Raw genomic sequence first — 15,163 nt, forward strand, 5'->3', positions numbered from 1 at the left:
TGAACATGTGTAGAATGGTTATCTGTCTGTTTACCTGATGCTCCTTCTCACTGTAAGATTTACTGTAGGAAGTCTGACACATATGTAAGCCATGAACATTATGATGACTGAATAAGTGAAAAACATTCAGGATGAGAAGGGATGTATGAGTACTATCAGCATCAGATGGAAACAAAACACCTAGACTCTATTAAGACCCAAGATAGAAAGGAAGCTGGAGGAAAAGAAGGCCACAGATGTTTGCCCATAGGCAGTGGAGAGCAAGAAGGAAACAGTGGTTCCATAGACCTTTGATACCTCTAACTGCTGAGAGAGAATAGGACCTTAGTGGAAAAGGTGATGGCTTGAGCTTGAAAGAATTGTTTTTGAGGAGAAGGAGGGGGAAGGAGAGACTGAGCCGTTCAAAATGACAGTGACCAGTCCTTATTGTAGAGCAGGAGGAAGCAAGGCAGATGCTCAACCTTAAGACTTCGATAATCAGGCCACTTTTTCACACACAGCTTGATAAAGAGCCACAGTTATGGCGAAGACAATTACAAGTTTTGATAGAACAGAATGTTCTATCAAATGTACAGTCTTATGTTTTATGTACAGTCTCAGTAGATATATCTGCTAATGAATGGGTCAGTCTGAAGTTCAAGAGAAATTAAAGCTGGCAAATTTTGTTTTGTTTTGTTTGAGACAGGCCTCACTATGTAGCTCTGGGTGGCCTGGAGCTCACTATGTAGCCCAGGTTGGACTCTAACTCACAGGGATCCACCTGCCTCTGCCTCCCAAGTGCTGAGATAAAAAATGTGCACTACCATACCTAGCCTTAAACCTGGAAATGTAAACTTGGGATTCATCAGCAAATCTCTCCCTTTTCCCAAAACCACCAAATGTGCCTCCCTTAGGAAGCTGCCTTTCATTAACGCTCAATATAGACATGTAATATGAATTTGAGAGTATTCCCTACCATTAAGTGCTAAGAAGGAAGATACTATTCAGTTGCTGGCATATATTAAGTGCAGCAATATCCCACAGGCAGCCAAGTGGAGTGAAGTTAGGAAATTGCTTAGGTTTTATTCAATCTATTTTATGCAGTCATGCTTGAGGATGCAACATGGTTCCTAGGAGTTCATTTTAGACTACACTTCTGGCCCTCAGGGAAATTTTCATATCTCAACATCCTACAGGCATCACCAGTGTTTTTTTCTCCTCAGCATCTACAGATGTGTTAGAATGATAACTCTCCCCAGGGGACAAGTTGTATAAGGTTCTGGAGAGCTAGTCAAACCAGACTGGCTTCCTGAACATGAATCCCAGCTCCCCATTTACAATGCATGCAATTATATTTACTATAGATGTATGTAAATCAATAGTATATCATATATATACTATTCATATGGTCACATATTACTTATGTCAACTAATCAAATGATTAATATGGGGAAATTGATAATAGCATGGAATACTCAAGCAATAGAATTGTAGCACAAATTCTTCTTGATATTAATGATGAAAACCTAGAGTCAAGCTGAAGATCAGAGAAGTACAGCAGCCAGCCACTAGAGTCCTCACCTCTACCAATGCTCAGACCGAAAGGCCGATCGTGTTCTCAGACTGTATCTGCAGACTGCATCTGTCTCAACCAAACCTCAGACTGCCTGAGCTCCTGTCTCCTCCCACCTTATATCCCTCTCTAGTGTTAGGATTAAAGGTGTGCCATCGCAAGTGCTGGGTTCACCCTATGTGAGCTCTGTTCTCTTTAGACTGGATCAATTTCATGTAACTCAGAACAGAGATCCGTCTGCTTCTGTCTCCTGAATGCTTGGATTAAATATGTATACCACCACTACCTAGCCTCTATGGCTAACTAGTGTGTCTTCTGGGGTTAAAGGTGTGCACCACCACTGACTGGCCTCTATGGCTAACTAGTGTGGCTAGCTTTGCACTCTTGATCTTCAGGTAAGCTTTATTTGTTAGATCATAAACAAAATACCACCACAAGAATCAGCAAGTACTAAATCAATATTAGCCTGTGTTTTCACACTGGTCTGCCCAGTCATTACCACCTTGCTTTGTTCATAGTACTATTCAATAAAGAATGGTTGAGTGAAAGTGTTTAACTGAGCATTTTAAAAGTGTTTAACTGTAAAAATGCTGAAACATTTTTACAGATGTAAAATTATTAATGATACCATTCATTATAAACTGTAATTCCCATATTGTTGCTCAATAGTGTGACATTGTCAAGACAAGTACTTTGGCCTTTAAACAATTCAGGAAAACTTAGCTGGGCTATAAACAGGTAGTTAGTATTTCCCTCAAGAAGTATTATTAGGCCAGCTGTTCCATGAGTACATAACTTGTCCCATGCTGTCTTGGTTTCTAGTGAACTTGTGTTCACAATACTTGCTTATTATGTGGAAGAGGAACATGTATAACATCAGAGCTATTACTGTGAATGAAAATGGGTATTTCCTATGCCACTCTTAGTATTTTACAAAGAGCCTGTAAATAAGACACTGACACATAAAGAACTCAGAAGCAAATGAAGTGATAGAAATGATTATAACAGCTCAAATAAATGTGATGTGAGAGAAATCACAATGTTTGTTTATAATTAGAAAATGTTCCAAACATATTTTTGAAGTCTATGTTGGATATCATCATCATCTTTATTCTAGTTACTGCAATGATAGACACAGGCAGTATGTAGGCCAGATAAACCTAACACACATCATTGCAACTTGATCTCTTGCAAAAGTCACATGGCAAATGTTATAGTTATATCCATTTTATATTAAGAAACATGGAAAAAGCCATGATAACTGTAAGATATTAGTAATTTATTTCATATTACCTCACCAGAAACTGACAAAACACAAGGCACAATGACTCTAGAACCTGCAAAAATCAATATGGACAAAGTCCTTCATAGCTCAGGAACGCATGCTCTATCTGTCACCATCTTCACAATCAACTGCAAATTAAATGTTATCTCAGAATGTGTAAATTGTGCAAAAGCGCACAGGCAATAATTACAAATTCAGATAAGAACCTTAGTGATTCCCTCTGCAATCTGTCTAGTAATGAGTCCTCTGTCAGAAATGTGGAGGTCGGTGGAGCACCCTAGTAACAGTAGGCATTGATGACAGGAACAAATTGAATATGGCCAATAAAAGAGTATAGTGTGGAAAGCTCCATTATGTTCATTAACTGAGTAAATGGAAGACAGTCATGGGAACTGTCAGTGCCACATATTTCCAAACTCATGATATTGGTCAATATCTGGCAGTGGTGTGACAAACACTAGATCAGAGCCAAGGGAAGGGCTCTGGGTCTCCTGGAGTAGAGAATTTTAGCATCAAATTATTTCTCCTGTAATAAATATGGGGCAATAGCTGACACATTTACCTATGATATGTAAAAGTAAAACACAATTTCCAAATCTCCCCATCCATACATCAGTATTATTCAGAAAGAAAGTATTCATAAAATATGTGTGTTAATAAATAAATATTACATGGGCCAGAATGTTCATTTAAAGGTGGAGACATTTGGCCATACAAATACACAAGAAACTTGTAAAACACATGTGATCAGGCCTTATTCATATGTAGGCCTAACACAGGTATTTTTTAAGGCTCTAAATTTTATGTTTATAGAATCAAGTTAAATATATTTTATGCTCATGATTCTTCAATTCTTTAATGTTCTTAAAATAGCCCAATGGGGAAAATTTGCCCCCCCAATTAACTATTATAACACAAACCTAAATGAATTGCCCCTTTGCTAGATCTAGAATGTCATCTCCCTATATCTATTGATTCATTACTCATTGATTAAAATCTCAGAGTGTGGAAAGCACCATGCTAAGAGTTTTAAGAGTTTAAAAAATAACCTTACATTACTGCTGCCCTCATAATTGTTATATTCCACTAAGAGACATAATTTGTGAATATTTGCAGATGTGATGTGTGCTATAGTATGTATGGCTATCAATGAAATATAAGGAGAACTTAAAATTGAAGACATCACTACTAGTCATGAGGTTCCAGAGTAGAAATCAGTGGAACCTGCCTAGTGTTTCAGTAGTTTATTCCAAAGAACAAACAGACCCAGTTAGCATCTGGGACAAAGAGAAGGTGATGAAGACTATACACTGAAGTGCAGCTTTACTGAAATCCAAAGAAGGAAGTGAGTTTCAAGCACCCAGTTGGATCAGCACTGAACACCTCCTGGGTCTGGAGTCTTGTGTACAAAAGCCAGAAAAGTCCCCACCACAGGTAGATAGGTTGCATATCCTGGTCACCATCCATATGTAATGCCTAAACACAGACTACTATGGGATGTTAGCTAATGAATTTCAACCCTGATCTATGAAAACACATTTCAGTACTCTAATAGAGAAGGTCACTGTTTATGTTGTTGTTGTTGTTTTTCTAGACAGGGTTTCTCTGTGTAGCTTTGGAGCCTATCCTGGCACTTGCTCTGGAGACCTGGCTGACCTCAAACTCACAGACATCTACCCTGCTTCTGCCTCCTGAGTGCTGAAATTAAAGAGATGCACCCCCACTGTCCGGCGAAGGTCTCTATTTTTAAACCATGAACCACCTGTCTTATTGTAGGTTAAATCTTGGCAGTTTTTCTCTCCTTCATTTTTATTTTTTTTAATGTTGGGGGCTTTGGAGTTCTAGCTTCCACTTCCTTGGTCATCAGGAAAGGACATATCAGTAGAGCCCTTACTTCCTGTGAAAGAGACAGAGAACTCAGCAGCTTGCTATCAAATTAAACCACAGAATTTGTAACTGGAGAAGTGAATATGGATCTCTTGACCCAAGCTGACCTTGAACAAGACAATTTCTCTGAGCTCTGGGTTCTCTGTGTCTGTGGTTGAGTATAAAACATGGGACTTTAGAAACACTATTTGTGTTCTAATATATTACCTAAAAAGGTCAGAACTCGAATGGAAAAGCATAGCTCATGTGTTACTGTATTAGAAGGCTTCCTTCCATTTGACAGTGACCAATAGAGGAACCACATCACCAAGGAAAAGGTGTTTCAGCATGAAGACAGCAGCTAGATTGTCCACTGTTTATGGCAGCTGTGAGAGACTCTAGTACTGCTGACTCAAAACAGTCCCATCTGGCCATTACTTCTCTTAGAAAGGACTGAAAATGTGGGCAATCACCCTGCTTTGTCCATAAGTGTACATTCTGTGACCCCTCCAGGATACAATGCACTATGTTTCTACCTCTATGCAAACAATGGCACATTTTAAATTATAATATGGACACAGTAAAAAAAATCTCATAAAACAGAACAATTATAAAAATACACTGTAAGAAAAGCATGAATGTTCTCTCTCTTGGAGCATCTTAACATTTCATCTTTGCCTCTGAGAGCAAATACAGCCTCCCTTTGGCCCTCGTATTCCAGTGAAATTTGGAAGATTCTGGAATTATGGGTCCTTTGTTCAAAATACACTTTAATTTTGGGGGAATGAGCCCATTAGCAGCAGAGGTTGGAATCTTTCCAGGGTAGATGGGCCAAGGGCAGCACTTGATAAATGACTGGAGAAGCCACACTTGTTTTCTCAGATGGAAACAAAAGAACAGAGGGCCTAGTACTGAATAAACACAACAGCTAAGACCAGCTGCAGACCTGGACGAGTAACCTCAATTGAAATTGCTTGCTTCTGCTTCATTAGAATGCTCACTTTACTTTTTGATAACTGAAAAAAAAATTTAAACTTCAATTGTTTATTTCGTTATTAAAAGCCAACTCTAAGATATGGTAAGAGCTCCAAATCAGTAACAGCTTAGAGAGTTGCCTACCCAGCTTTCCAAACCTTCCACAAAGGAGTCTAGTCAGTCATGACAGCAAACACCCAGAAATGAATGAATGAGCCATCCTTGCCTTATTGTACTCTCATTCCTTTACCTGGATATTTAAATACAGAGCATCAATATCCAAGAATCCATAACTCACTTCAATTCAGCTTAGAACTTAAATGCAATCAGTGTGTGCTTGGAAGAGGTGAGAACCAACATCTTCACACCTGATACCCTCAAAGGTATTGTTTCCTATGCACATAGATTATTTGTTTCTGTTTGTGGCCACCACTGATTTCCATAGAATTCCCTTCGACTGCCTCTTTGAATGCACTTGTTCCATAAAGAAATCAAGTCTTAATTAATATCTTCTACAAGTGTTTTCTAATTTGCAGGACATCCTGGTGAAATTCATTCACATGAGTACCACCAATTATCATCCCACTTTCGTGAAGGTCCCAGGTCCTGGCTTCTATCCAGGTTGTTAGGTGAAATTAGGCCCAGATAATCAGATTATTACCTCCCCAAGGAAATAGGCAACAATGACTGCTTATCTTGGGCTACTGACTGGAGTTGAGGTGTTGTTAGTCACAAAGCCAATTTGTTAAAAAATAGTGCTCATTGGATTCATTTCTTTTATCTGTTCTAAACATTTCACAAAGCATTTTTAGGAAATTAGACTCCAAAAGTTATCTATAGAGAAATGTTCAGCAATTAAACATCTCCAAAATCCACTGTGTCTCCTAGCCAGAGTCATGAGTATATAAGTAAGGTTTTTGTTTTTGTTTTGCTTTCAAATCTACCTGCTATACTCTCCAGTTTAAAATGTACTAGGACAAGGACATACCTCTTAATTAGCAGAGGTTTTAGACAAGGCAGTGTTGAAACAAAAGGAATTGGCTTTTATTAATCTGCTTTGGCTGTTTGTAGTATATCTTTAAGTGGTCCAAACTACTACCTTGCAACCCAAAGTAACTATTTGTGAGTGTGAAATTAAATGAATTAATTCTATTATTTGCAGATCTGAGCTTTATCCTTAAGTCTGTGTTCACCTTTGCATCTTATGAATTCCAAATATAGAATCACAAATGGGGTTATTGTGCATTACATTAGAGTGTAAATATTGCCAGTGTCAGCATCCTGAAATATTATATATGACTTTAATAAAATTAGCATAAGTACTATATATGTTGGTAATTTATCTAAGGAAGTGCATTGTATTTATCTAATTTTTAAATATAGATCTACATGCATTACAGTGCTTTGAATATCTATTTAATGGACATGCCCTTATTATCTAATTAAAATATTTATTATTTGTGCCAGTGTCATCTGCTCACATTTGCTTAAATATTCTTTATTTGCAGTAGGAGACTGTGCCTTGCATCTTCTCTGGGTGATAGTCTTTACAGATAATTCACTCAATCATTTCTATAGAGTCAAACTGAAAACTGAAAGACCCCCCAACACACACACACACACACACACACACACACACACACACACACACACACACACATTCATCCTTCCCCATACCAACTCCATAATTTTCATTTGTTTTAGGGTTTGTTTTCTAAATTTAAATAATTTATCTGATTCATCTTCCCTATATTAAATAATGTTGAAAACATTTCTTTGTTGCAAAACATGGAGTTGTGAACTAAGTAATTTCTGTTTCTCAGTTTTTTATTATCATATTAGAAGCTTATATCAATGGAGAAATTAAATGTGTGCTCTTTTGAAATGCCCTATTTTCAACCCTTCCGTCCTTAATAAACAGAGATGGTATTGACACAAGTGAATTTTGTTTAACCACACTACATTTGCTTCTTAATTAGTGAATATTCATCTGTCATCAGCAGCAGCTATGACACCCCACCCTGCTAACATGTTCTGTCATAAATAATCAATGAGGCACTATTAATATTCATGAGCTGGAATCTGTGTAGTCATGTGCACTGATGCAGAGACAGGGGGAGTGTTGCCATGAACTGACTGGAAACTCTGTGTGTAGCGTGAGTGCAAGATACTTCGGAACGCGGAGAGCATGCACCCTGGCTTCTGCCTTCAGCTAACAGCGGTCTTTCTGTTTCTGGACCGAAGTGACTGATGATAAACAGTAGTCAAGTCTGGAGGGTGATTCCCTTGCAGTTCACTTGCCTTGCAGTTCTGGGGAAACTAGAAGATTTGTGCTCTCTCTCTGCTTCCTAGAATGGGCTGCAATTTGTGCACTTTTCAGAAGAGAGAGGAACACTACAAACTGCTGTACGAAGTTTCCCAGGTGAGTGCAGGTCTGTAAGCAGTAACCTAAAGCAGCCAGGCTTTGTGTTCATCTGAGCAATGGGAAACGATGTCTGGCTTGCTTGATTTTCTGTCTTTCGGTGCATTTCGGAATCGAGGGCAGACTTGATGTTTGGGGGCTTTTTATTTGACGTTTGGGTGGCAGTTTTCAGTTTCCTTGCCACTCCCCCTTCAGATGACTTCCTGTGGGATTCTTTTTAACATTTTGTGTATCTGCTGCCAAGATGTCTGTCAAGTGAGAGGAACAGCTCTGAGATCCCTGACTGTAATCTTTTGAGAGACCTCTTTGGTTTTGGGTTCATGTTGACATTTGAAAATCAATTGTATCATTGTCTGCATAAATACTGGGAGTTAATAGCTCTGTGGTCTCAGTGATTTTGAATAGACAGGAAAAGTTTCTTGCCAAATCTGGTTAGCCAGAGGAAATTATTTGATTAATGAGACTTTTTTTTTTTTTTTTGCTTTGCTTTAAGAGAAAGACTTGGTATTTTTGTATAAAGGAAACTACCTGACATGTCTTAAGAAAGATAAAATGGGATTATTTTTACCATATATCTTTGGATCCTGGCTCTATTTTCTGTCTGTTTAGCACTATAAATTAATTGCAAGAGCTTATTACAATGTGCATGTGTGACTTAGAAGAAAATCATATAAATTCAAATGCCTCTTTAGTGCATATCTCAGGGTTTTTCTGGCTAAAAAAAAAAAAAAGGAAACTAGTCAATTCCAAATTTTAATATAACTATTCATTAACTATTTTATTTAAGTGATGTTCACATGCAAATGTCTTATCTGGCAGAATAAAGTTTTATTTCTCCCTTTTTCTAGTTGACCCCAAATATGACAGGATCACTTCTTTTTTTGGACAGTATTGCTGGTGAAAAGGCAATGTTTGGGAAATTGGTGGTCTACGGCCCAGCAAAGCTAAGTGCCCACTGCCTACTGGCTCCCTCTGATTCCCCCAGACATGATTCATTTCACAGTGGGCTAATTACAAAGTGGATTTGCTACACATGAAGCAGCCTCCTCTGTTGCAATGTTAATGCACATTTTCATGGTAATGTGATCAGAGGCTCATTAGCCACTTTCCAAAATGATCCTCTGCATTAATTAAATATAAAAAATGATTCCTTTATCACCAGAGAGAGGAAAAAGAAGATTAACATTGTTAATTACACTGGGGGGCAATACCTTTGGCTTTCCTTTAGAAAAGAAAACCTATAAACTTGCAAGTGTGGGCTAAAGTGAAGCCGGTTCCTGGATGCTGGCTTGTCTTTGACTCTTGAAAACTGTCTCCAGGTGGAGCACTCTCCTTTGGTTTGCTTCTTAGAGTTAGACTTCCTGCATTGGTTTTCTGTGGTTCAGGAGCAGGGGGAGTGAGTTCATCTATCCATTGGTGGTTTTAACATCTCAAGTCCAAATCATATAAAAGGGTAGTGTGGTGGTGGTGGTGGTGGTGGTGGTGGGAACTCTAACCCCAATTATCCCTGGCATACGATGTTTATATCCTAAGAGGGCAGGGTTCCTTCATCCAGCAGGCAGTACCCTGCTTGTCGGGAAGTGGGAGCCTTTGTTATAGGTTTTGAGACTGATTCTCTTTGAGTTTTGCCTTCAAGTGCTTCCCAAACCTTGAGCAAACAGCTAAGCCTCGTTATTGCCTTTGCCTATACACCTCCATCCATTTATTTTATTCTCTTTACTCCCTAGCTGTAGTACTTATGGTCTTTAATAAAGGGTTGAAATGAAGGATTAGCTTCCATTTAACTGGCTTTCATTAGATAAGTTAAAGCCTCAGCTTTAAAGGTCTTGCCTGCCTTTTCCAAGAGGGGCCCTCCTGCAGGGCATCCCCAGATTTGCTGGCTATTTTTTATGGAGTTAATGGATAGATAAGGTATCAAAGGAAAGCAGTGATAGGCTCATATAATACACTGAGGGGCTGCAAACTACTTTCTGTTTTTATTTGGAGGGAAGGCAGCTCAGAGCCCCAAGAAAGTGTGTGTGTCCTTAACCAGGTGTTTGGGAGGACACATGGTTTCTAGCAAGTGCATTGAGATGAAGAGCGGCATACCCAAGTGCCCCCAAATTGCATAACTTTATACTTGTCATTCCTGTATCACCTGCATCTTTGTTTCTTCGTAATTTTTAAGAGCAGAGGAAAATTCTGGTTTATGGAGGGAGAAGGGTGTGATAACACAAAATTAGCAGTGAATCCATAATGTGTTCCCCAACAGCTCAAGATATATGTTTCATTATGATAGGATCATTATGGTTTTGAACTTTCCACATGTCATCTCAGGACTTAGTGAGCTAATAAACAAGCCAAGCAGAACACAGTTAGGTCTGCAGGAAAAGAGGTAGTAAGTGTGCTCCCTGAGAAGCCTGGTGAGGCCACCTGAATGACATACTCAGGTGGCAGGTGATGTCGTTTATATTTTGGTGATTTTTTTTTTTGCTCTTACAGAAGAGATAAGACTTGTAGTTGGCAGGAGAGATGTAATGTCACCTCAAAACATTGGGTGTGTCAGGGGCTAGTATGAAGCCACCATTCGGGTGACTCTAAGACAGACTGGGACCGATAAGGCGACCTTCTCACCAGGCAGTGTTGAATACCTATCATCTGCTGTTACATGTGCCAGGGACACCACTGTTTTCTACAGTAATGTATTTTATGCAAAGTAGGGTATTCATTAACCTCTTAAGAATTAATAAGTGGGTGCTTTGAAAGATGTCCTTCTATTGACAAAAGCTGAACTGCCCATTTTGTATTTATGTGATTAAATGGCCACCTGCACCATGTCGGTGCTGGACCTGGCCGGGCATTCCGGTCCCTCTTAGCACCTGTTCTCCTGAGTGACATCCAAGTCTGGTGCCTCATTTAATGGCTTCTTAGACCCATTGTTCATATAAACTAAGTGTAACTTTTTGATTGATTAAATGATAAAAGTATCAATGGAGTGCCTAATAGCATTGAGCAAAGTATTAAAATGAGCAAATGTTTACAAGTTCATGTTATTTCCACAAAATGTGTTTCTAAGATGTCACTTAATGTTTATAATAGAGTGGTGCAAAGCTCTGTTCTTACTTGCCAAATGAGAGAAAAGAAATTAACTTGCCTTCAACTTCAGGAAGCCAGTAGTGTGGGTCTCTGTGCAGAGTCAGGGTCTCTTTTGAAGGTATATTTTTATACAAGACAGGGTTTATTATATATATATATATATATATATATATATATATATATATATATATATTTGAATAAATGGCCACAGCAAAGAGGTCTCCCTTCTCACCCTCTTGCATCCATGAATCTGAAAGATGGGCTGGATACAACCTGAACAGAAAGCAACACAAATGCTACTGAGCATGGTAGCTGATGCCTATAATTCAAGTATTTGGAGGCTGAGGCAGGAGAGTTGCTGTGAGTTTGAGGATTTTTTCTGGACAACAGTATAGTATTCTGAGCACTGTCCTGGGCACTTTCTCTAAAACAGGTAACCTTTCCTATCATTTAAGAACTTTGTTTGTTTGTTGTGTGTTCATGTCTGCCTACCTCTCAGTGTATATGTTCAGGCATGTGTGTACTATGTCATGTGTGGAGGTCAGGGGACAACTTGGAGTTGGCCTTTCTTTCTAGAACCATGTGCTTTCTGGGGAATCCAACTCAGGCCATCAGGCTTGGTAATGAGTGCTGGTCTGTCTCACTGGCCTCGTTTCCCATATGTTTTAGTGTTAATATGATATGTTCTCTCTTAGCCTGCAGTGTTTCCCCAATCCATACAGTTTTGTAGTTACCTTTCTCTGGGACCTGTTTGAGAACCTTCAGATACCTCTTTTGTCTCACAATTTGCAAGCCCAACTTGGAACTTCTTAACAGCTCTCACTATATTTCCATACTCTAGTCTCATTGCTTTCAGAACCACTGACTGAAAAGAGATATTTGTGTTTATTGGCACAGTGGCCTTCCAAATGATTATACTTCTATATCATTCTGGCTTCCTCCTCCTTTCCTCTTTTTATTTCCACCTTTTTATTCAGTTTCTCTGCTGTTGCACTGAGAATATCCACTGTAGGAGAAATGTTAGCCATGCACTCTTGGGGGCTGGCACAGGTGATGCAGACCATGCACACTAGGGTGTGGTCAGAGTGATGTAGCAAGACCTTAAATATGAGGGTCGCACCCAGGTGGTGCTCTCTGTTCCATGGTTTACCTGGTTGTACAGGACTGACTCCATCGCGTGAGTACTTATATAACAAAACCTCTGCTCATCAAAATTGCTCTGATTCCTTTGCGGTACACATTAATTGTGCCCCACTATATATCCACTTTAAGGTTAGTTAGTGGACCCGCCTACCCTGATCACTATGTTATAATTTCTCTAATTTTAAAGGCTCCCAATCACTATCAAATGATACAGTTGTCTCATTGTTGTTTTTCAAGTACAAGCTGTGATTCACTTACTTTGCTTTAAATCAACTTCCCAATCTGTGCCCTTCACGCTTAGTACCCTTTGCCACCTCTAGTAGTATTTCCCTATCACTAACTATGCAAATTCATCCTTGAACAGAGAAATTTTAGGAATGATTGGTGAAAACAAAATTCTGCCACCTCCCTAAGGGAGTAAGGAACCTCCACGTAGGCTCATGATACCATATGACCAAGTTCTCCATTCCAAGGAGATTTATTGACCCACAGGGACAGAGGACACGGAATAAGAGAAAAAAGCAAAAGATGTCAGAGAAATCGAACAGGTGAGTTTTATGCAGAGAGAATCCCAAAGAATAAATACTTGTTTGTCAAACAGGTCTTGTTTTGCTGCTCCCAAACACTCCTATAACAAACCTCCATTTTTTTTCAAGTTGAAAAACTCAAATCTTTAATATATATATATTAAATACATAAATATATATAAATTAAAGATTTGAGTTTTTGTAAAACATATATATATATATATATATATATATATATATATATATATATAACCCCCAAAGATGCTATTCTCTCTCATTTCCCCATCTTCCTCCTCTTCTTCAACACCTCTGATATAAAGGACATTATTACACCTTATTAGAACTTCACCCAGATGTCCAGACATCGCACCATCTATGTATTCTGTATTTGCAAGCTGCATGCTCATGTAGCTATCTACAGAGACCAGGTAGCTCTTATATTCCATTCCCCACTTGAGTTTCACCATCACTGGCTTTCCTGTCAGTCCATTGAGGAAAGGCTTGGGATTGAGGGGTAAAATCATTGCGAACACCATCGAGCACTACACCCCACTAGTCGCTGACCTCACTGCTGCAAGCCCCTCATGACTGGAGCAGCTGCCACTGAACAAACCTCCATTTTATTTACCAGAAGAATAAGTGAAGACATGTTCTAATAGTGCCTCACTTTTGTTGATTATCCAACAGGTGACAGAACTCTAGACATGCTGTTCAATTCACTAAGCTTTCTGTGAACAGTTGCTTTTTTTTTGGGGGGGGGGTTGAGACAGGGTTTCTCTGTGTAGCTTTGGAGCTACACTCTGGAGACCAGGCAGGTCTCGAACTCCCAGAGATCTGCCTGCCTCTGCCTCCCGAGTGCTGGGATTAAAGGCATGCACCAACAATGCCTGGCCACAGTGGCTTCTTAAATATATATCAAGCCCTAGACTTTGTGGTTAGGAACACAAAGGAAGTTTCAACAGTCCTTTCTTTTGTGAAATACACAGACTGACAGTAGATTGCAGGCACATAAGCTTCGTGTTTTATAATGTTTTAAATGAAGCATGAAACCAACCGTCATTGATGGTTGGCTAGAGGAATGCAAAGGTGTCAGAATGATGGAGATGGGAAACGGGAGATACAGAGGAATATTAAAAATGGAATAAAAGAAGAAATCCATAGAGGTGACAAACAGGTGGTGAGTTACAAAGTATCTGGTATAGGGAAACTCTAAGAAAGTGTTAACAAAGCCTAAAGGGGAAGGAGCACTCTAGACATGGCCTGAGAGTGGATAAGACTAAACTGGAGATTCCCTGTATTCAGATTCTTTGTCTCCTCCTCCTCCTCCTCTTCTTTCTATTCCTCCTGTCCCTCTTTGGAGGGAGGAAGAAAGGGAGAGAGAGCAGTGAGAGATTATGTGGTGGATGGCGTGTTTCACTAAGAATACATCATTTATCCCTAGTACAGGAATGGACTTTGGGAGCCCACTTGACACAGAGGGATGCTCTCTCGGCCTAGACACATGGGAGAGGATCTAGGCCCTGCTCTAAATTATACGACAGACTTTAAAGATCCCCATGGAAGGCCTCTCCCTCCCTGGGGAGCAGAAAGGGGATGGGATTGAGGGTTAATGGGGGGGGGGAGGGCAGGGAGAGGGAACTGGGATTGACATGTAAAACAAGCTTGTTTCCATTTTAAATTTAAAAATTTTACTTAAAAATAAAAGAATACATCAAAGGAAACCAACTAGGAAGCCATTGCCAAGGGCCAGTCAGTGTCGAAAGAACATGTGAAGAGGGAAACCTGGAGATCAGATTAAGGGAAAGCTAATAGGTGTCTGGCTTATGAGACTGTATATGCTCACGGTGACAGAGAGCAGTAAGAGAGTAAAGCAAATCTTAGAAATGAGAAGAAAATTGGGCATGTGACTTCTGGGCTCAGTCATGGTTCCCCCAAAAGTAGAGTAGCAAATACTGTAAGCAAAATCTTAGCAGAAACCACTCTTTGATTTATGCACCCAGGCAAGATAGAAGAACTAAGAACAGGGGAGAATTATAGATGAGTCATGAAGACACAACCAGAAAACAGCTTGTTGGGGGCTGAGAATGACCTGACTTGTGGGAGGAGCTGAGAGGAGGAAGTTCTAGAAAGCAACCAGCACAGACTGTGCTTTGGAGTGATGGGGAATAGCAAAGAGCATTTGCCATGTGCTTCCACAGCCCTTCTAGGGAAGAACCATTGGCCCCAGCTACTGGGAGTCCAGGCAGCTAAAGATGTCACTGCTGGCCACTCCATAGACTTCTGAGCTATAGAAAACCAGCTCACACAAGGTCACTCCT

The 15,163-nt window shown here is 39.6% G+C and overlaps 2 protein-coding genes across 3 annotated transcripts in view; one reads left to right on the forward strand and one right to left on the reverse strand.

The window, feature by feature from the left end:
* Pdzrn4 (PDZ domain containing ring finger 4) overlaps positions 1-15,163 on the forward strand; it is a 324,262-nt gene that overhangs the window by 171,550 nt on the left and 137,549 nt on the right. Inside the window, exon 1 of one of the 2 annotated variants that reach the window (XM_035439205.1) lies at positions 8,032-8,100. The exons of the other annotated variant lie outside the window; for it this stretch is intronic. Within the exon in view, the coding sequence (XP_035295096.1) occupies positions 8,032-8,100 (69 nt within the window). Of the gene's footprint in view, positions 1-8,031; positions 8,101-15,163 lie in introns of those variants that run through there. 2 annotated transcript variants of the gene reach the window in all.
* On the reverse strand, positions 12,096-13,370 carry LOC103159049 (small nuclear ribonucleoprotein F-like). Its single transcript, XM_027397851.1, has 2 exons — positions 13,099-13,370; positions 12,096-12,244 (listed from the first exon to the last, which is right to left on the reverse strand). Exons 1-2 carry the CDS (start codon positions 13,367-13,369, stop codon positions 12,096-12,098), a joined length of 420 nt encoding a protein of 139 aa, XP_027253652.1. The 5' UTR covers position 13,370.

The sequence above is a fragment of the Cricetulus griseus genome, chromosome 2 (genome assembly GCF_003668045.3).
Source record: "Cricetulus griseus strain 17A/GY chromosome 2, alternate assembly CriGri-PICRH-1.0, whole genome shotgun sequence".
NCBI classification, from domain to species: domain Eukaryota; kingdom Metazoa; phylum Chordata; class Mammalia; order Rodentia; family Cricetidae; genus Cricetulus; species Cricetulus griseus.

What these genes read in the sequence shown, in the direction of transcription:
- LOC103159049 (XM_027397851.1), bottom strand. Translation starts at nt 13,369, where the DNA reads ATGATTTTACCCCTCAATCCCAAGCCTTTCCTCAATGGACTGACAGGA. An exon ending in AGAGAATAGCATCTTTGGGG is followed by an intron (nt 12,245 to 13,098) that starts GTTATATATATA and finishes ACCACACCCTAG; the next exon opens with TGTGCATGGTCTGCATCACC.